This window comes from Panthera leo, chromosome B2, assembly GCF_018350215.1.
Source record: "Panthera leo isolate Ple1 chromosome B2, P.leo_Ple1_pat1.1, whole genome shotgun sequence".
Taxonomy (NCBI): domain Eukaryota; kingdom Metazoa; phylum Chordata; class Mammalia; order Carnivora; family Felidae; genus Panthera; species Panthera leo.
The window spans coordinates 57,218,618-57,236,248 of NC_056683.1; the positions used below are offsets into that span (position 1 = coordinate 57,218,618).

General features: G+C 38.8%; 1 protein-coding gene across 1 annotated transcript in view; it reads right to left on the reverse strand.

The window, feature by feature from the left end:
• EYS (eyes shut homolog) overlaps nucleotides 1–17,631 on the reverse strand; it is a 1,768,122-nt gene that overhangs the window by 30,747 nt on the left and 1,719,744 nt on the right. Inside the window, 1 exon segment of the mRNA XM_042939126.1 lies at nucleotides 9,627–9,799. Within this exon segment, the coding sequence (XP_042795060.1) occupies nucleotides 9,627–9,799 (173 nt within the window).

The window sequence follows — 17,631 nt, forward strand, 5'->3', positions numbered from 1 at the left end:
ACTGGACAGCAACATGCAGAAGAATGAACCTGGACCACTTTCTTATACCATACACAAAAATAAACTCAAAATGGATGAAAGACCTCAATGTAAGACAGGAAGCCATCAAAATCCTCGAGGAGAAAGCAGGCAAAAACCTCTTTGATCTTGCCTGCATAACTTCTTACCCAACACGTCTCCAGAGGCAAGGGAAACAAAAGCAAAAATGAGCTACTGGGACCTCATCAAGATAAAAAGCTTTTGCACAGCGAAGGAAACAATCAACAAAACTAAAAGGCAACTGACAGAATGGGAAAAGATATTTGTAAATGACATATCAGATAAAAGGTTAGTGTCCAAAATCTATAAAGAGCTTATCAAACTCCACACCCAAAAAACAAATAATCCAGTGAAGAAATGGGCAAAAGACATGAATAGACACTTCTCCAAAGAAGACATCCAGATGGTCAACCGACACATGAAAAAATGCTCAACATCACTCATCATCAGGGAAATATAAATCAAAACCACAATGAGATACCACCTTATACCTGTCAGAATGGCTAACATTAATAACTCAGGCAACAACAGATGTTGGCAAGGATGCGGAGAAAGAGGATCTCTTTTGCATTGTTGGTGGCAATGCAAGCTGGTGCAGCCACTCTGGAAAACAGTATGGAGGTTCCTCAAAAAACTAAAAATAGAACTACCCTACAACCCAGCAATTGCACTACTAGGCATTTATCCAAGGGATACAGGTGTGCTGTTTCAAAGGGACACATGCACCCCCATGTTTATAGCAGCACTATCAACAATAGCCAAAGTATGGAAGAGCCCAAATGTCCATCGATGGATGAATGGATAAAGAAGATGTATATATATGCAATGGAATATTACTCAGCAATCAAAAAGAATGAAATCTTGCCATTTGCAACTATGTGGATGGAACTGGAGGGTATTATTCTAAGTGAAATTAGTGAGTCAGAGAAAGAGAAAAATCATATGACTTCACTCATGAGGACTTTAAGAGACAAAACAGATGAATATAAGGGAAGGGAAACAAAAATAATATAAAAACAGGGAGGGGGAAAAACAGAAGAGACTCATAAATATGTAGAACAAACAGGGTTACTGGAGGGGTTGTGGGAGGGGGGATGGGCTAAATGGGTAAGGGTCACTAAGGAACCTACTCCTGAAATCACTGTTGCACTGTATGCTAACTAATTTGGATGTAAATTTAAAAAAATAAAAAATAAAACAAGTTAAAAAAAATAAAATATTCTAACTTAAGAATAACTTGGGGTGCCTGGGTGGCTCAGTCAGTTAAGCATTTGACTTCGGCTCAGGTCATGATCTCATGGTTTGTAAGCTTGAGCCCTTCATCGGGCTTTTTGCTGTCAGCACAGAGCCCAGTTTGGATCCTTGTTCCCCCTGTCTCTCTGCCTCTCCCGACTTGTGCTCTCTCTCTCAATAATAAATAAACACCAAAAAAAAAAAAAAAAAAAAAAAGAATATTTAAGACTAACTCCTATTTTTAAAATAAAATTGATCAAAATATCTATGTGGACGTTGTCTACATTTAACATAAGTGTAATCTAGTACTTTCTTCTTCATCTGTAGGATGGGGCTAATCATTTATGGAGTGCTTCTTGTGTACTAGGTACTGTGCTGGCCTCTTTTATTTCAGTGACACCTCATCATGAGGTGTGTTAGGAGACTCTTAGACAATTTTGCCTCTCAGACCACTGGGCTTTCTTGACCGTTGCCTTGTGATATTCCTTGGCCACTAGAACAGCATGGTACAGGGAGGTTTGCTTTTTAAATTTTTCTTAAGATAAAGTGTACAGACTTTAACAAAAGAACATAGAACAATATTTTGCAATCTTTGTATCTTTAGCGATTGTGAAAACTTTAGTTTGCTTGTCACTTTTCAATATTTCTAGTAGAAACTAGAGGGAGCCTGTCTCTTAGTTCCCCAAACTAGAAAGTAAAGTTTGTGGTTGGATCTTAGCACTGTGCATCATTTCATATTAAAAGAAGGTGCACAAACCTGCCACGGGGGAAGAGGCAACCAAGCCCTAGCCACAGAAATTGACTGTAAGCAAAAACATTTTTTTTCACTGCAGGGAACAGGGTATTTATGTTTAAACATGTAAAACATTTCAAGGGAGGAAACATTAGCAGTAGAGAGCTGAAGATTCATTGTGAGTGCTGTTTATTACTTAATGTTATCTTGAATACAAAATCAAAAGGACTTTGTTGAAGAAAAACCTCTCATAGATGTCTGTCTCCTAATAGTTTTTAACTTTCACTCACTACCTTATAAAAAGTAGTAATCATTAACTTAGGACTTGACAAAGAGAATGGACTCTCCAGACTTTGGCCAAAAATTTCCTCCAAACAGAGATTTTCACATATTCGTTTTTCACCTTTTTTTCACACTTGAGAAGCCTCATGTTCTGGAGAGCTAACTTAACTTGTCCAAAGTCCAAGGTTAGGAAAAAGCAGTTGTGTCTGTTTCTTTCTACTAGGACTCACCTGCAACTTCTATTCCTTTGGACACTCAAAAAGCTTAATGTTCACATAAACATTAGAATTGTTATATATAATTCACTGCCTTACTGAGTTTAATTTATGATTTAGCAGGTTGTATTGAAGGACACAGAAAGAAGATTAAATAATTAAAATATGTGTTCCTAGGGATTATAGCTAGTTCCTGTTTATTTTTCACTAGTATTATAAAATTGTAGAGATAGAGGATCTAGTATACATATAACCACATCCTTACTAATAAGATGGGATTAAAAGTAGGGGAAATAAATAAAGACTACGATTCATTTTTTTTTCTATGAAGAAAGCTTGTGGATTACTTGCTCTATTACCACATAGCTAAAAGCACCTGGAAATGAATATCTGAAAATAGGCAAACAGTAATGATTGTTGAAATTGCCATCTATAGTGTTGTGGACCCTTTTCTTTACTATCAGGAAAACCAAAGACTTGGCAGGAAGGCGCCCCGTGTGTCAGGAAGGCTTGAAGAACTGAGCTTCTCTATGACCTTGAATTAATTTCAATGAAAGCTAGGGACGATAAAGTATTCTTGGCATTAAGACTGTCTAGGTAGCTTGAATATTTGCTTGTTTCATTCTAACTGCCAGCATATGAGTGGGTTTCTTTACCTTAGGGAATGAGAAATGAATGAGAAAAAAAAATTTCACTAAAGATGTAAAGAATGTAAGAAAAATGGAAACATTTTCTGTATCTTCCAGACTAAAAGGTAAAAACACACATATTACAGAATCTCATTTGGCTAAATGTCACCAATATGCAATAGCTAAGATTTAGTGGTAAATAGGAAAAAGCAATTTACCAATAATGTGGGAAAAATAAATCCAGAGGAGAGATTTTATGATTCAGGAAAGGTTATATGTATAGTTGTAAAACACAGATTCTAACAGGAAATACAGCTACAACACACACACACACACACACACACACACACACAAAAGCAAAGGAACAAGATTTGAGTGTACGAGAAAAGAAACTTGGCATATTGCCTGTCTTGCAAAATAATTGTAAACCAGAGTTCTGCTGGAAATGGAATATTTTAATGACCAAACTGGATTGCAAAACATTTACCCTATCCTGTTATTTCTTTCTAAATTAAGATCAATAGTCCTGTGAACTGTAGAACCCAGATGCTGTTGTTTGCTGACCACCCTTCTTTATCTTCAGTTTAATTTGTAAAGCTGGTTTGGGTCCCTTGGGTGTTTAAAAAACACAAGTCTGAGCTGGTTTCTGGGCCAGATAATGTGAACATTGTGAATTCCTGTGCTTCTAGAACTAGGCTCAGATATTTTGGAATCATTTTTGGTGGTGGTGACCCTTAAAGCCATCGAATTCAAGTGGTCTGTTGATATTTTCCTTACTACAGCACCATACCTCTGGAATTCCTGAGGAGTTTGGGTTGGGGCCATGGTGAAAAGAAAATATGCCAATCACGAATTCTCCTTCTCTTGTCCTTAAATGGATTTTTCTTTCTGACAGTTACAGGTAAATGTTTTAAGGGACTTGAAAGATCTCTCTTTCCCATTAGTTAGACATCTTAAGAGTAAGGGACAGACAAAATCAAATTTTACTACTTAAACTGTAATGCTGGTATAGAAAATTTCCCCCAGCAACCCTTTGATCAGATACATACATACACTTTAAAATACTTAACTATTTTGGGGCCCCTGGTGGCTCAGTTAAGCATCCGACTATTGATTTCGGCTTAGGTCGTGATTTCATGGTTCATGAGAGCCCTGAGTTGGGTTCTGTGTGTGTGTGTGGAGCCTGCTTGGGATTCTCTCAATCTCTCTCTCTCTCTCTCCCTTTGCCTCTCTCCTGCTCTCTAAATAAATAAATAAAATTTAAAAAATACTTACAAGTATTTAAAATACTGGGACAAAGATATTTTATTAACCAGTTTTGCATAACACAGGCTGCACAGGTTTTTACTCATTTCATGTGACTGGTAGTTTATATATTTTGATTATAAGTGTAGGTAATACAGTGTAATGGGAAACTCACTGGATTGGCCATGTGAAAGCTTAAATTCTTAGTCCCACTAATTTAGAGGTTCTTGGTTTTGTTTTGGTTTTGAGGGGGGGGGGGTTCTCGTGAAGGCAAACTGGAAGGGGCGGGGGGGAGAGGGAGATAGAGAATCCCAAGCAGTCTCCATGCTCAGCTTGGAGCCCCATGCAGGGCTGGATTTCACAAATGTGAGATCACGACCTGAGCTGAATTCAAGAGTTAGTCTCTTAATTGACTGAACCACCCAGGCATCCCTAATTCAGAGTTTTGATTTTTACCTCTTTTGAAGTAGAAGAGTTGGGATTAAGTAAGTGATTTTTAAGGTTCTTTTCAATCCTACCCATTGATGACTCATTCAAATACAAATTTTAGTTCTGAAGTTATTTGAATTTTAATGATTACATTGCTCCTTTATTAGGCTTTCTTAGATAACTGGAGTATGATAGTTGTTGATAAATATGTTACCTCTACATTATTAATTCCTATGCCATATTTACTTATGGAATGGCTATTATAAGGGACTGCTAAGATCTAGAAACAGAGTGTTAGTGAACTCGATGGTGATATACTGTGCTTGTATTTATTAACTAATTATTAAGAAGCTATTAATAATTGGATTGAGAGTCAAGAGACTTTTTTCTGAGACTTTTGGTACATTATTTAATTTCTCTGAGCATTAGTCTCCTCATTTATAAATTGATACTGTTGGACTAGAAGATGATTGGTGATGTCCTGTGATTCTACACTCCTGGAACACTTGATACCAAAATGTAGATTTAATACATAATATGGCTCAATTATTTTATTAAGAGTGTTGGTCTGAATTTTGGATCTTGAGAACAAGAGGAAAAAAATAATACTTTATATTTTATAGCACTTTATACTTAATAAAGAACTGTTATATACACTGTCTCCCATGAATTTTGTAAAGTGGGCAAAATCATAGTTATTATATCAGTGAGGGTCCTGGCAGTGAATAGATGGTATGCTCATGTGGAGTAGTTTGAAAATAAGGGAATGAAGACCATTTACCAAGATGTGGGCAGGGTTCAGGGAAACTGCAGGAGCTGGGGTGTTGCTCTGGGCTTTGTCTCAATAGGGAGCTGTTTTCACTCTTAGGCCTGAAGCTGGAGAAGGTGAGGATCTCCTGACAGAAACTGTGTCCTTGGGGAAAGGTAAATTTTGGTGACCTAGTGGCAAGAAATCTAGGGAAATAAATACCCTGTCTCACTCTCCTTCCTCGCAACAATTGCTGGTGACTTCTGTTGTCTAAACTCAACTGGAGGCAGAATGGAAGGGATCCCATCGATGCAATCCTCTGAGAGGGCCTCTGGGGTACAGAGCAGAGGGGGAGGGGTGGGAGTAGGAGGAAGGGCGGGGCACGTGGCAAATAGGTGGCACGCTTACTATTGCCACTTTACAGATAATGAAACTGAGGCTTAGAAAGTTAAACAGCAGAAACGAAATCACGAGTTACTTGAAGCACCAGGATGCAAATCTCCTGCTTATAGTCTTCACAGGTGTCTTATTTTGTTAGCATGAAATTAAAATTCTTTACCATGTTTTCCAAGACTCTGTATGATCTGACTTCTGCTTGCCTTTCCGAAGTCATCTTATAATACCATCTCCTATTCTGGGAATACTGGCTGCCTTTCTCTCTCTCAAATAAGTAATATTATTTTCCTATTACTGGGTTTAGCCTCTGCCTAGAGTACTTGTCCCACATGACTTCACACGTGGCTAATTCTCACTAGATGAGCTCAAATGTCCCACTTAAAAGAGTCCGATCCTGACCATCCCAACTAAAATGTACTCTTCCAATGGCTTTCTATCTCCCCTTCTGCTTTATTTCCTTTATGGCATTAACTCAGTCTGTATCTTTCCTCACTGATTGGTGGATATGGTGTTTGCCTGACTCCTCCTATTGGAATGTAACTTTTATGGAGGCTGGGCAGCTGTCTTGTTAAGGGAGTATTTCCAACACCTGGTCTGGAACTGGTACCCAATTTTAACATTTTAGTGAATAATCCATTCTATAAACATTACTCCAAGGGAAGGAGAAAAGAACAAAGGTTACTAATGCTAGACTGCATTTTTGAGGCAAATGACACCGTTTCACCATCCCTACCCTTCACAGCTTCATCAGACTTAAATAGCAATTGCATTTTGGTTTCTTCTCATTCAGAGATTGTAAACATGAGTTTTGATTTGTATTAGGGGTGGGGCTTACTTACAATAAAGATGGTCATGGGTCACCTGAGTGGCTCTGTTGGTTAAGCATCTGACTCTTGATTTTGGCTCAGGTCATGATCCTAGAGTTATAGGATCAAGTCCCGAGTGGGACTCTGTACTGATAGTGTGGAGCCTGCTTGGGATTTTCTCTCTCCCTCTCTCTTTCCTGCTCCTCCCCTGCTTGTGCACCCTCTTTCTTCCTCTCTCTCTCTCTCAAAATAAATCAATAAACTTAAAAAAAAAAGGTGGTCATAAAACTAGGCAGGTATGAAAGCTGTAAGTCTGAGGTTCCATGTGCAGTTCAATTAATTTTGTTTCTAAGACTTAAGGTTTCTTGGAATGTGGAAATAGAAGAGGAAGAAGGAAAATTATGGGAGTGACATAATTTTTTTGGCAGCTTTTATCATAGTTTGTAAACTCTCTATGAAATAGTTTTATCATTGTCACTATTTCCCTCTCTCTCATCTATCTATTGATTATCTCTTTCATCTATCTACCTATCATCTATCCTCTCTAATCTACCATCTCTCTATATAATTTATTTATATACATACCAATATTATTTATTTATATACACCCACTCAAACTTTGGGATAATCCCCTAGGCTTTCATCATTTGAGCTTTTAAGCTTTCCCTATTGTTATAGTCACTAGCCCTTCTGTGAACTTGTCTTATTATTTCTTTCACTTTCTAATAGCTATCTCTTTGGGAGTAATAGAGATACATCATTTCGGTAAAGTTTCAAGTACTTCACTTTTCACTAAAGTCAGGAACTATTTCTTGAAAACTATCACAATCAGTTTTTATTATTTTAGAACTAGTAAGTTGAAATGTATATATATATTTTGATCTGCACTATGTGATGGGTGATAGAGATTCAACAACAATAGACAAAAACAGGCATGGTCACTGCCCTCAGTTCTATGACAGGAAATCTGGGAATGCTTCCCCAAAGAAGTAAAGTCCGAGTTGAAATCTGAAGGATAAATAAGTGTTAGCTGACTGTGGAGAGGAACACGAGAGCATTTAAGGCAGAGGAAAGAGTATGGATAAAATTCCTATACCAGGATGGAGTGTGGCAATTCTAGGAACTAAGAACAGGCATTTAAAAAAGATCAAGATCTGCCATATGTCATTATGAAAAAGACTGATTTCCATAAGCCAGGCACAAAACTGCATCTCATTATTTTATAGTCACACCTTAAGACATGATTAAAAATTTCTGTCACTAAATCACTGGTATTCTAAATCTCCAATGTCTTCTATTTATTAACACTTTTGACTTTTGGATGAGAGTTAAACACTCACAGAATCTCAAGGGACATAGGATAAAAAATGTTTGCATTAGTATATTTGATAAAGTGATCTGAGAGAGATTAAATTAGTTCTTACCACACATATGAATATATTACAATACCCCCCCCCCCCAAATTATGCAAAGGTGTATATAACACAATTGATGATTGGTTCCTGTCCTTCTATGCCAGCCTCTGTTCCTAAATAGGGGAAATAAAGGCTAAAGCTTTATCTTCTGGATGGAGGGTGACGTGGGATAGAATAATAGTGGATTCTCCAATCTCAGGAAGCCAGGAGATAGTAAGTAAAACTCTACGTCCCCCTATTTTTCTGGCTTCATCTCATCATATTCCTTAACTGCGAGTTTGGATTCCTTGCCACACTGTTTTTAAGTCCCAGCCAGCCCCAAGATCCAGAATCATCCCTACTGATATTTAAACTAGACAAGATAGCAGCCAGCAGGTGGCAACAAAATGAACAACAGGACCCACCTGAGTTGTGCATCTGGGTCCTGACTGGCTGGCTGGGCAGCTTCAGTCAGGCCATTCTATTAGCCTTAGGGTAACACAACTGTGCCTGTTACACAACTGAATTGTTAGGACTCTGAACATGGCGTTATGGAGTCTTCTTCTAGACCAGTTTCGCTGAGAAATTTAGAACTACACCAAATATGACAAAATGAAATATTAAGTATTGATTTTTAGAAGCTGCAGGACTTGAGATGTGTTAAAAAAAAAAGTTTTATTATTTATTTTGAGAGAGACAGACAGATTGCGAGCAGGGGAGGGGCAGAGAGAGAGGGAGACACAGAATCCAAAGCAGGCTCCAGGCTCTGAGCTGTCAGCACAGATACCAACACAGGGCTCAAACCCATGAACTGTGAGATCATGACCTGAGTTGAAGTCGGATGGTTACCCAACTCCACCACCCAGGCACCCCATGCAAGACTTGAGATATTAAGCAGTGTATGCTTTCCTCATTTCTTCCATGGGACTCAGTTTCCAAAGTCCCCATTTAGACTTTGTGCTTGTGGTCACTGTTCACCTGAGAAGTTCTCTTGTTCTAGGCTTCCTAGAGCTTTAGCAGAGGGTTATGGTGTGATTGAGGAGGTTTAAAGGTGGCAGTGTTCTATTAACCCAGTCTTGTCTGTAAAGGCTGGGGTAGGCAGAGATGGTCAGGGAAGTTCTAGGAGGAGAAAGCATTAAATGCGGTGTGGAGTTGTCGCTTGTGGTTTGGGGATGATGGGCAGTAGAGAACCACATTTCTTCTCCTGCCAGTGTTAGGTGAGTGGGCTCCATGAAGATGAGTTTGTGCTATTGGGCTGCAAGGAGGACAGCAGAGAAATGACTTGGGTTCGTCTCTATGATGGAGAGAACAAGACTGCCCTATTCCACCCACTCCCTCCTATCCTGTAGTGCGCTTGTAAATGTGGAGGAAATCCAGATCTTATGCAAGCCGAGGATTATTATATATTTTCCATTGTCTTTTTGAAAAGGAAACTGACTTAATTTGTGAACAAGCAGGAGTTGAAATTCTGCCTTACCTTGTTCACAGTGGATTCCAGTGGTTCCCAGAGGACAGGAACAGGTATACCCATGAGGCAATGAAACACAAGTTGCTCCTTTGCTACAGTGGTGTGGAGGGTCATGTTCAGGGTCACAGGTGGAAACTGTCTCCGTGCAGAGTTCTCCTTTCCACCCAGGGAGGCAGTCACAGCTGTTGGTTGAGAAAGAAGGCCGCAGGATTTGAGCACTTGAGCAGAGATGGATATGCACTGTGTATCATCCTGATGTTAACTCGGCAATTGTCACTGAGGTTCCAAGATAGAAAAGATTTTGTACATCAAAGCAAGTAATGATTCAAACTACCAGGATCCAAACTGTCAAGGAAGTGAGCTAATGACTGATTATAGGATTACTGGATTCCACATCAAAAATTTTAAAAGGTTCAGCATGTGGATATTGAGAGAGATTTTAGAGAATCATTTCTTTGGACAGAACAGTCCCCTCTCCCTGCCTCACATCACCACCAAGGGAGAGGCAGTGAACACAGTTGCTGCCTCCTAACCTTAAGCCTAGAGGAAAGAAATTCAGCTTGATATACATTCCCTCACATTGGTGAGCATGTAGGTCCAGCTCCTTGGGCTGCAAAAGGTACTTTGAACCCCTCCAGAGGCCAGGCAGATGCCAGTGAATCCCAGGGATGGGTTGTGGCACTCCGACTGAGGATCAGCTTGGGGACATATAAAAGGGATCTTGCCCAGAGGGTATCCTGGTAGCTGAAGAGACCTCAACAGTAAGAGGCAGTCAGTTTATGGCTGGGGCAGAATCTAAGAGGTAAAGGGGACTTCCCATTTTGATGACAGACCTTGTCTGGGTTTAGAGAGTAATATTGGGAAGAACCTAAAAAAAGAGCAAAGGTAGAGATGCCAGATAAAATGTAGGACATCTAATTAAGTTGAGATAAACAATGAATAATTTTTCAGTATATCCCATGCAATATTTGAATTTCAGACAAGCAACATTTGAGATATACTAAAAATTGTTGTGTGCTTGGAATTCAAATTTATTTGGGTGTCCTGTGTTTCCCCCCCTTCATATGGCAACCCTACACTAAGGGCACATGATGGAAAGGGTTACTTTACGTCCCTGCCAGGCCCAGGGAGCACTAAACCATCAGACAATGGTGCAAGTCAAGGAAGCCCATTCCAGGATGTGGTGCATGGTGCTGAGTCAGAAATCGCTAGACTGAGGAAAGACAGCAGTAACAGATCGTGCCTTCTTTGCAGACCTTCGGTTCATGTGGTAAGCCCTGGCTGGGTTTAGGCCAACAGTTATGAAGAGTGAAGTGTTGTTAGTATTTTGAAGCGGACCCTCTGAACTAATGCATTGAGAGGGTATTTGCAAATGAAAGTGTCCATTAGTTAAGTTGGAGCAGAAAATTCAATAGACCTCCCCATGTTTTTTTTTATTTTATTTTTTTTAACATTTATTAATTTTTGAAAGGCAGAGAGAGACAGAGCGCGAACAGGGGAGGGGCAGAGAGAGAGGGAGACACAGAAACAGAAGCAGGCTCCAGGCTCCAGGCTCCCAGCTATCAGCACAGAGCCTGACGCGGGGCTCGAACTCACTAACTGCGAGATCATGACCTGAGCTGAAGTCGGCCACTCAACCGACTGAGCCCCAAGACCTCCCCAGGTTTTAATCCAGGTCGAAGAAAAGGATGACTCCTTCTAAGCAGGTTTAAAAAGACAGCGAGAAACAAAAGTAAATTTACGAATATATCCATGAGTTCCAGGTCACACTTGTTCTCAGTTTATTACAATGGTTTTTACTTACTGGCAAACTACAGACACAGATGACATGAACAGCACTGCTGGGGTTGTTGAGAGCATCACCAATAGTATAATTCTGAGAGCGAGCAAGTCAAGACAAGGCAGGTAGAAAACAGAAGTACCTTCAGTTCCCTTTTTTCTTTAGGCTAGAAGAACCTCACAAATTCTGAGGATAGAGGGCAGCTTCTGTAGTCCCCTCTAGGTAATATGACAATATATGTCAATATCAATACATTATATGCCTCGTGGAGGGGTCAGGAAGGAAAATGAACACTCTTTCTGCAAACATTATTAACAACCTCTATCATTTTATAGAAACAATAGGTAAGAGCTTCATAAAATTGAGATTAAACCAAAGAAGAAAATCAAAATCACCTGTAACCTCTGACCATGGTGAGGCTGACATTTTTTTTTTTTTTAGCACTTGGCAGGTATCTTTCCACTACTTCCTCTAAGAAAATTTTAACATGAAAAATGCTGGGAAAATTGGATATCTACACGTAATAGAATGAAACTGGATCCCTATTTTAGCCACCTACAAAAATTAACTTGAAATGGATTAAAGAATTATAAAATATAAGACCTGGAACTGTAAAACTCCTAGAGGAAAACAGAGTTTTTAGTTTCCTCATTCATAAAACTTTATATAAATGAAATGATATTGTATGTATTCTTTAATTACTGCCTTTCACTCAGGATTATGTTTTGGGATTCACTATGTTGATGCATGTAGCTGCTACATTGTCAATACTATATTACCTCATGAGCGAAAATTCCTATTTTTTGTAGTTGAAATTTCAATGTTTTCTTTTACAGTTTGCATTTCTTGTGACTTATTTAAGAAAGCTTTCCCTATTCCGAGGTCAGAAAGTTATTAGTTTATGTTGTCTCCTCAGACTATTATCATTTTTTTCCTGTTACATGTAAGTCTTAATACATCTGAAATTATTTTTTATGTTTGCTGTGGAGTTAAGAGATCCAATTACAGTTTTCCGTACGGATGACCAATAGTCTGAGCACTCTTCATTGACCAGTTCATCCTTTTCCACTCATGAGCCCTGTCCATATATGCACTGTCCTGTGCCTCTTTATCCTGTTCCGTTAGTGTACTTTTCTAACTTTCTGTTAATACTACACTGTCTTAATTTCTCCCTCTTTTTTTTTTAAATGTTTATTTATTTTGAGAGAGAGAGACAGAAGCAGAGAGAGAGGAAGACAGAGAATCCCAAGCGGATGCAGGGCTCGAACTCAAAACCTAGATCATGACCTGAGCTGATACCAAGAGTCGGACGCTTACCTGACTGAGCCACCCAGGCACCCCTAATTTCTCCTTCTTTATAATAGGTCTTGATAACTAGAGTGACAACTTTGCTATCTTGTTTTTCTGTTTGGGAGTGTCTTGGCTATTTTTAGTGCTTTGCTATTTTACACCTTTCCCTTCAAATTAAGGTTCAAGATAGGCAAATTTCCTTGCCTTCTCCTTGTCTAAAATAAGGTTTATTTTTCTTTTGTTCTTACACTGCTGGTGCAGCTCTTTGGAGTCTGAGGCCTGTGAGGAATATGCTATTAGATGTCTGTAACCTGTGCAGCCCTGAAAGGGTATGTTATACATGCTTTGTGTTTTAGCAGGAACTCAGGGCAAAAGCCAGCTTGATGCTCACTTTCCAGAGTCTTGCTTTCATTTCATTTGGGATATAAAAGATGTGTTGTTTTCACTTCAGGTAATAGTGTTCTGAAAGTATACACTTTATCTTATTCAGATTTCAACATTTCCACTTGGGAAAGTCATTCAAGATGTATAATAGCCCACAGTTCCACAAATAGAACTGCCTATAAATAACCTTTTATTCCATACTCATTAACTTCTCTTCCACAATCTCACACACAATGGTTGAATGTTATTTCACACTGACTTGATAAAATATACTTTATTCTTGTAGTCACTTGTGAGATAGTATGTTTTTCATTTTTCACTGTCTACAAATAACCCTGTGATAAAACTCTTATAGCTAAATCTCTGTGCACATCTATGATCATTTCCTTGGGATAAACTTAAATATCATCATGACTTCTAGGCTTTGGATACATATTCCAACCTGCCCTCCATAATAACTGTACCAATTTACATTCCTGTCATCAGTTCATGAGAGTGCTCCTGAAATAATACATGTGTATATAATTGAAAATAAGAAATATTTTACAGGCTTCTTGTTTATTATTGACCCGGTAATTATTTATTAAAATAAAGTGACTTAATGTTTGCCTATACATATTTACCAAGAACATATTCATTTCAAACTCCTATATTTTCCTGCATTTTTGGCAGTCTAATCACATTTATGCTTCACCCAAATTCATGTTATCAACTTAAAAAAATATTTTTGGGGGCATCTGGGTGGCTCAGTCAGTTAAAAATCCAGCACTTGATTTCAGCTCAGGTCATGATTTCATGGTTGTGGGACAAAGCCTGCTTGATTCTCTCTCTCTCTCTCTCTCTCTCTCTCTCTCTCCCCCTTTCTCCCTTTCCCTCTCCCCCTCCCCACCACTCTATTTTTTTTATTAATTTTTTTAAATGTTTATTGATTTTTCAGAGAGACAGAGACAGAATGCAAGCGGGTTAGGGGCAGAGAGAGAGGCAGACACAGAATCCGAAGCAGGCTCCAGGCTCCGGGCTGTCAGCACAGAGCCCAACAGGGGGCTCGAACTCACAAGCTGTGAGATCATGACCTGAGCCCAAGTCTGACACTCAACCGACTGAGCCACCCAGGCGCCCCTCCCCACCACTCTTGAGTACCTGCGTATCTGCTCTCTCTTTCTCTCTCTAAACAACAAACAAAGAAACACAACTTTTTTTAGTACTTACTATGTGTATAAGACTAGTCATAAAGGATGGGCAGAAGATGTATAAGGAGAGAGCTGTGGCCCAGGTAGAGGTGAGGTGTGCTAGAGTAAGAACCACGGCGCTGCGTTCGCTGAGAACCAAGTGAGTGGCAGAGAGAAGTGCTGCCAGAACCCAGGAACCAGTGTGGGGAATAACTCAGGGAACAAAAGGAACGTCAGCACCCATGTTCACCAATGACTGTTAGACTCTGGTGCTGGGAGGAACTGAAAACAAAAATTCTTGTCTATTTGGAACTTACAGGTAGAGGCTTAGGCACATACATAAAATAACAAAAAACTGAGCACACAAAAACTTCTGAGGATATTGCCATTTCATTTAGTAGGGTATTTAGCTGAGTCCTGATGAAAGAAAACATACACGATTATTGTATCTAAGTTAACATTTGTGCAAAAAAAAAAAAAAAAAAAAAAAAAGTTTGAGAAGTTGCATAAGGTTCTCCAAAATGGAGGAAAACAAAATACAGGATTAATCTGCTACAAATTTACATAATGATCATAAAGATTTTTAGTTACTGTTTGAAGAGCTCCAAGAGCATAAAATATGGAAAGACTTTTCTACAAAAATAGACGTCTTCTGGCTCACAGTCCTCTCCTGCCACCTTTATGGGGATGCTCCCCCTCAACCCCTGACGGTTGGTGGCCTGAGCTTGGATGCCTTATGCGCGCGGGCACCATCCATTTGCAACCATCTAAATGCACCTATTCACCTTCAGGTTTGAAGGTGAATGTTTCAAGTGGTGTTTTATATAATGAAGTTTAGAATTAGGGAGTTTAGAGTATGTGTAGAGCCGTTCTGGCACAAACTGCCTTTTCACCTGCTTCCTGACATAGATAGGCATGATATGCAGTATATGCCCTTTTGGCTGTTTTCCTATAAATGTTATTTTTAAAAATAAATTTCCTTTTCTCCTCCTGTTCAAATTGACAGATTTCCTATTTAATAGATTATAAAACAAAAAAACCCAAGCCCAAAATATATTGTATTACCAATTTCATAAAAGAAACAAAGCTGTAAGAATTTTTATATAAAAAGAAAACTCTAAAAACACACACACACACACAAAACCAAAACTCTAATATCATTACTTTTTTATTATGACTGCGCCATCTAGTGGGTCATTTTTATCAATGTAAAAAAAGAGCTAAACAAAATTGATCTCATTGCCTTATAGACACACATGACAATGGTAAAATATTTTTATATTAAATATAGCTTAAATAATATCAAGCATAATATAATACAGATGTTATAAACTTATTTGAAAAATAAATCTTAACTAAAATAAATGCTCATACGCTTCCTCTCAGAATTGTTAGGTCTGAAGCAATTAGGTATATGTTTAAAGATTAAAAAAATTACATTCAAGTACCATATACTATTTTCTTACATTATATATATATTTCAAAAAATTTGTATTTATTTATTTTTGAGAGAGAGAGAGAGAGAGAGAGAGAGGGAGACAGAGAATCCCAAGCAGGCTCTGTGCTGTCAGTGCAGAGCTTGATGTGGGGCTCGAATTCACGAACTGTGAGATCATGACCTAAGCTGAAATCAAGAGTGAGACGCTTAACAAACCGAGCCACCCAGGTGCCCCTTTCTTACATTGTATCTTAAGAATATTTCCATCATAATGATTTTGTGCAAGATCAGATTTTTCTTCTCGTTCCTTTTTTTGGCTTCTTTAGCACATTGTGAAAGGTAGATAATAAAAAGTCTCAAATTTTTATTCATTATTCTCTACTTTGGATGACAATATGTTTTTAAGCCTTGAAGTTAATTCATTATAATTTTTTTCTTTTAACCACATATTTACTACTTTTCCTTGAGGAAAAGTAGATTTTGGACAGGTATGTGTGTGAGATGGGGTGTCCATAGAGTGGAAAAAGGAGAGCAACACCAAAGAGAGGTAGATATTCATTCATTTAAAGAATATTTGTTACTATTATTTTTACAAGCTAAGTGTCTGCCATGGTGCTTAGTACTGAGCATTCCACAGCACAGAAGGCCCCATTCTTGGCCACAAGGACTTACTTGCTCTTTCTGGGAGGATCAGATTAGTGAGCAGACAATTTAAATACAATGTGACAGGTGCTAAAATGAGTACTATGGGAACCCATGGGAAGGACACCTAAGCAATTTTAGTGAGTTCAGGGAAGCTTCTGAGGTAAGATTTGCCTACAAGAATGAGTGTATGGAGAAGGACAGGCAGTAGAAGCTTAGGCTGGAAAAGGGTTAGAATTCAAGGGCTTTGAATAACAGGCTGAGATAGTTCAACTTTTAAGTGACAGACATGGGGAAGGACATGACTGATGAGGCATATTTTAGGAATATTAATTTGGTATGTATAGGATGACCCCCTCGTGTAACAACCAACTCTCTAGTGATGTAAGTTTAACCTTAGTGGGATCTTACTATATTTTTGCCCCTAGAATGGGGGTTGGCAAACTTTGGCAGTATAGTTTGCTTTGTGGCCATATAGACTCTGTTGCAACATCTCAACTCTGCCAACTGTTGAAAATAGCCACAGACAATCCACAAAAGAATGGACATGGCTGTATCCCAATAAAACTTTATTGGGATAACCAGGTGATGGATCAGATTTGGCCCATAGGCCATAGTTTGTGACCCCTGCACTAGATAATTAATTGCATGGGGGCAGAGATCAGCTCTGTTTTGCTCTGTTATCATCCCAGGGCCTAAGCCAGTTCCTGGCATATAGTAATTTTCATCGAGTGTCTGAGGAATAAATCAATAAGTCATGGCTGGGGAACAAAGAAGTGGATGGATGCAAAGAGACCTGGACAGGGAAATGGCTTTGAGGATGGAGAGGTGGAAGCAGATATGACAAACATCTGATAAATGTTGGCTTGAAAGATGAAAGATAGGGTCACCTGGGTGGCTCAGTCAGTTAAGCGTCCGATTCTTGGTTTCTACTCAGGTCATGATCTCGTGGTTCAGGAGTCTGAGCCCCACATCGACTCTGTGCTGACAGTGTGGAGCCTGTTTGGGATTCTCTCTCTCTCCCCATCTCTCTCTGCCCCTTCCCATTCACTATCTCTCTCTCTCAAAAAAAAAAAAAAAAAAAAAAAAGATTTAAACAAAACAAAATAAAATTAAAAAAAACAATGAAAGATAATAGTAATGGCAAACATTTTTTGGGGCCTACTGTATGCCAGGCACTCTTCTTGGCACTCTAATAGTGTAAAAAAAATTTTTTTTAAATGTTTATTTTTGGGACAGAGAGAGAGAGAGAGCACGAGCGAGCATGAGTGGGGGAGGGGCAGAGAGAGAGGGAGACATAGAACTCAATGC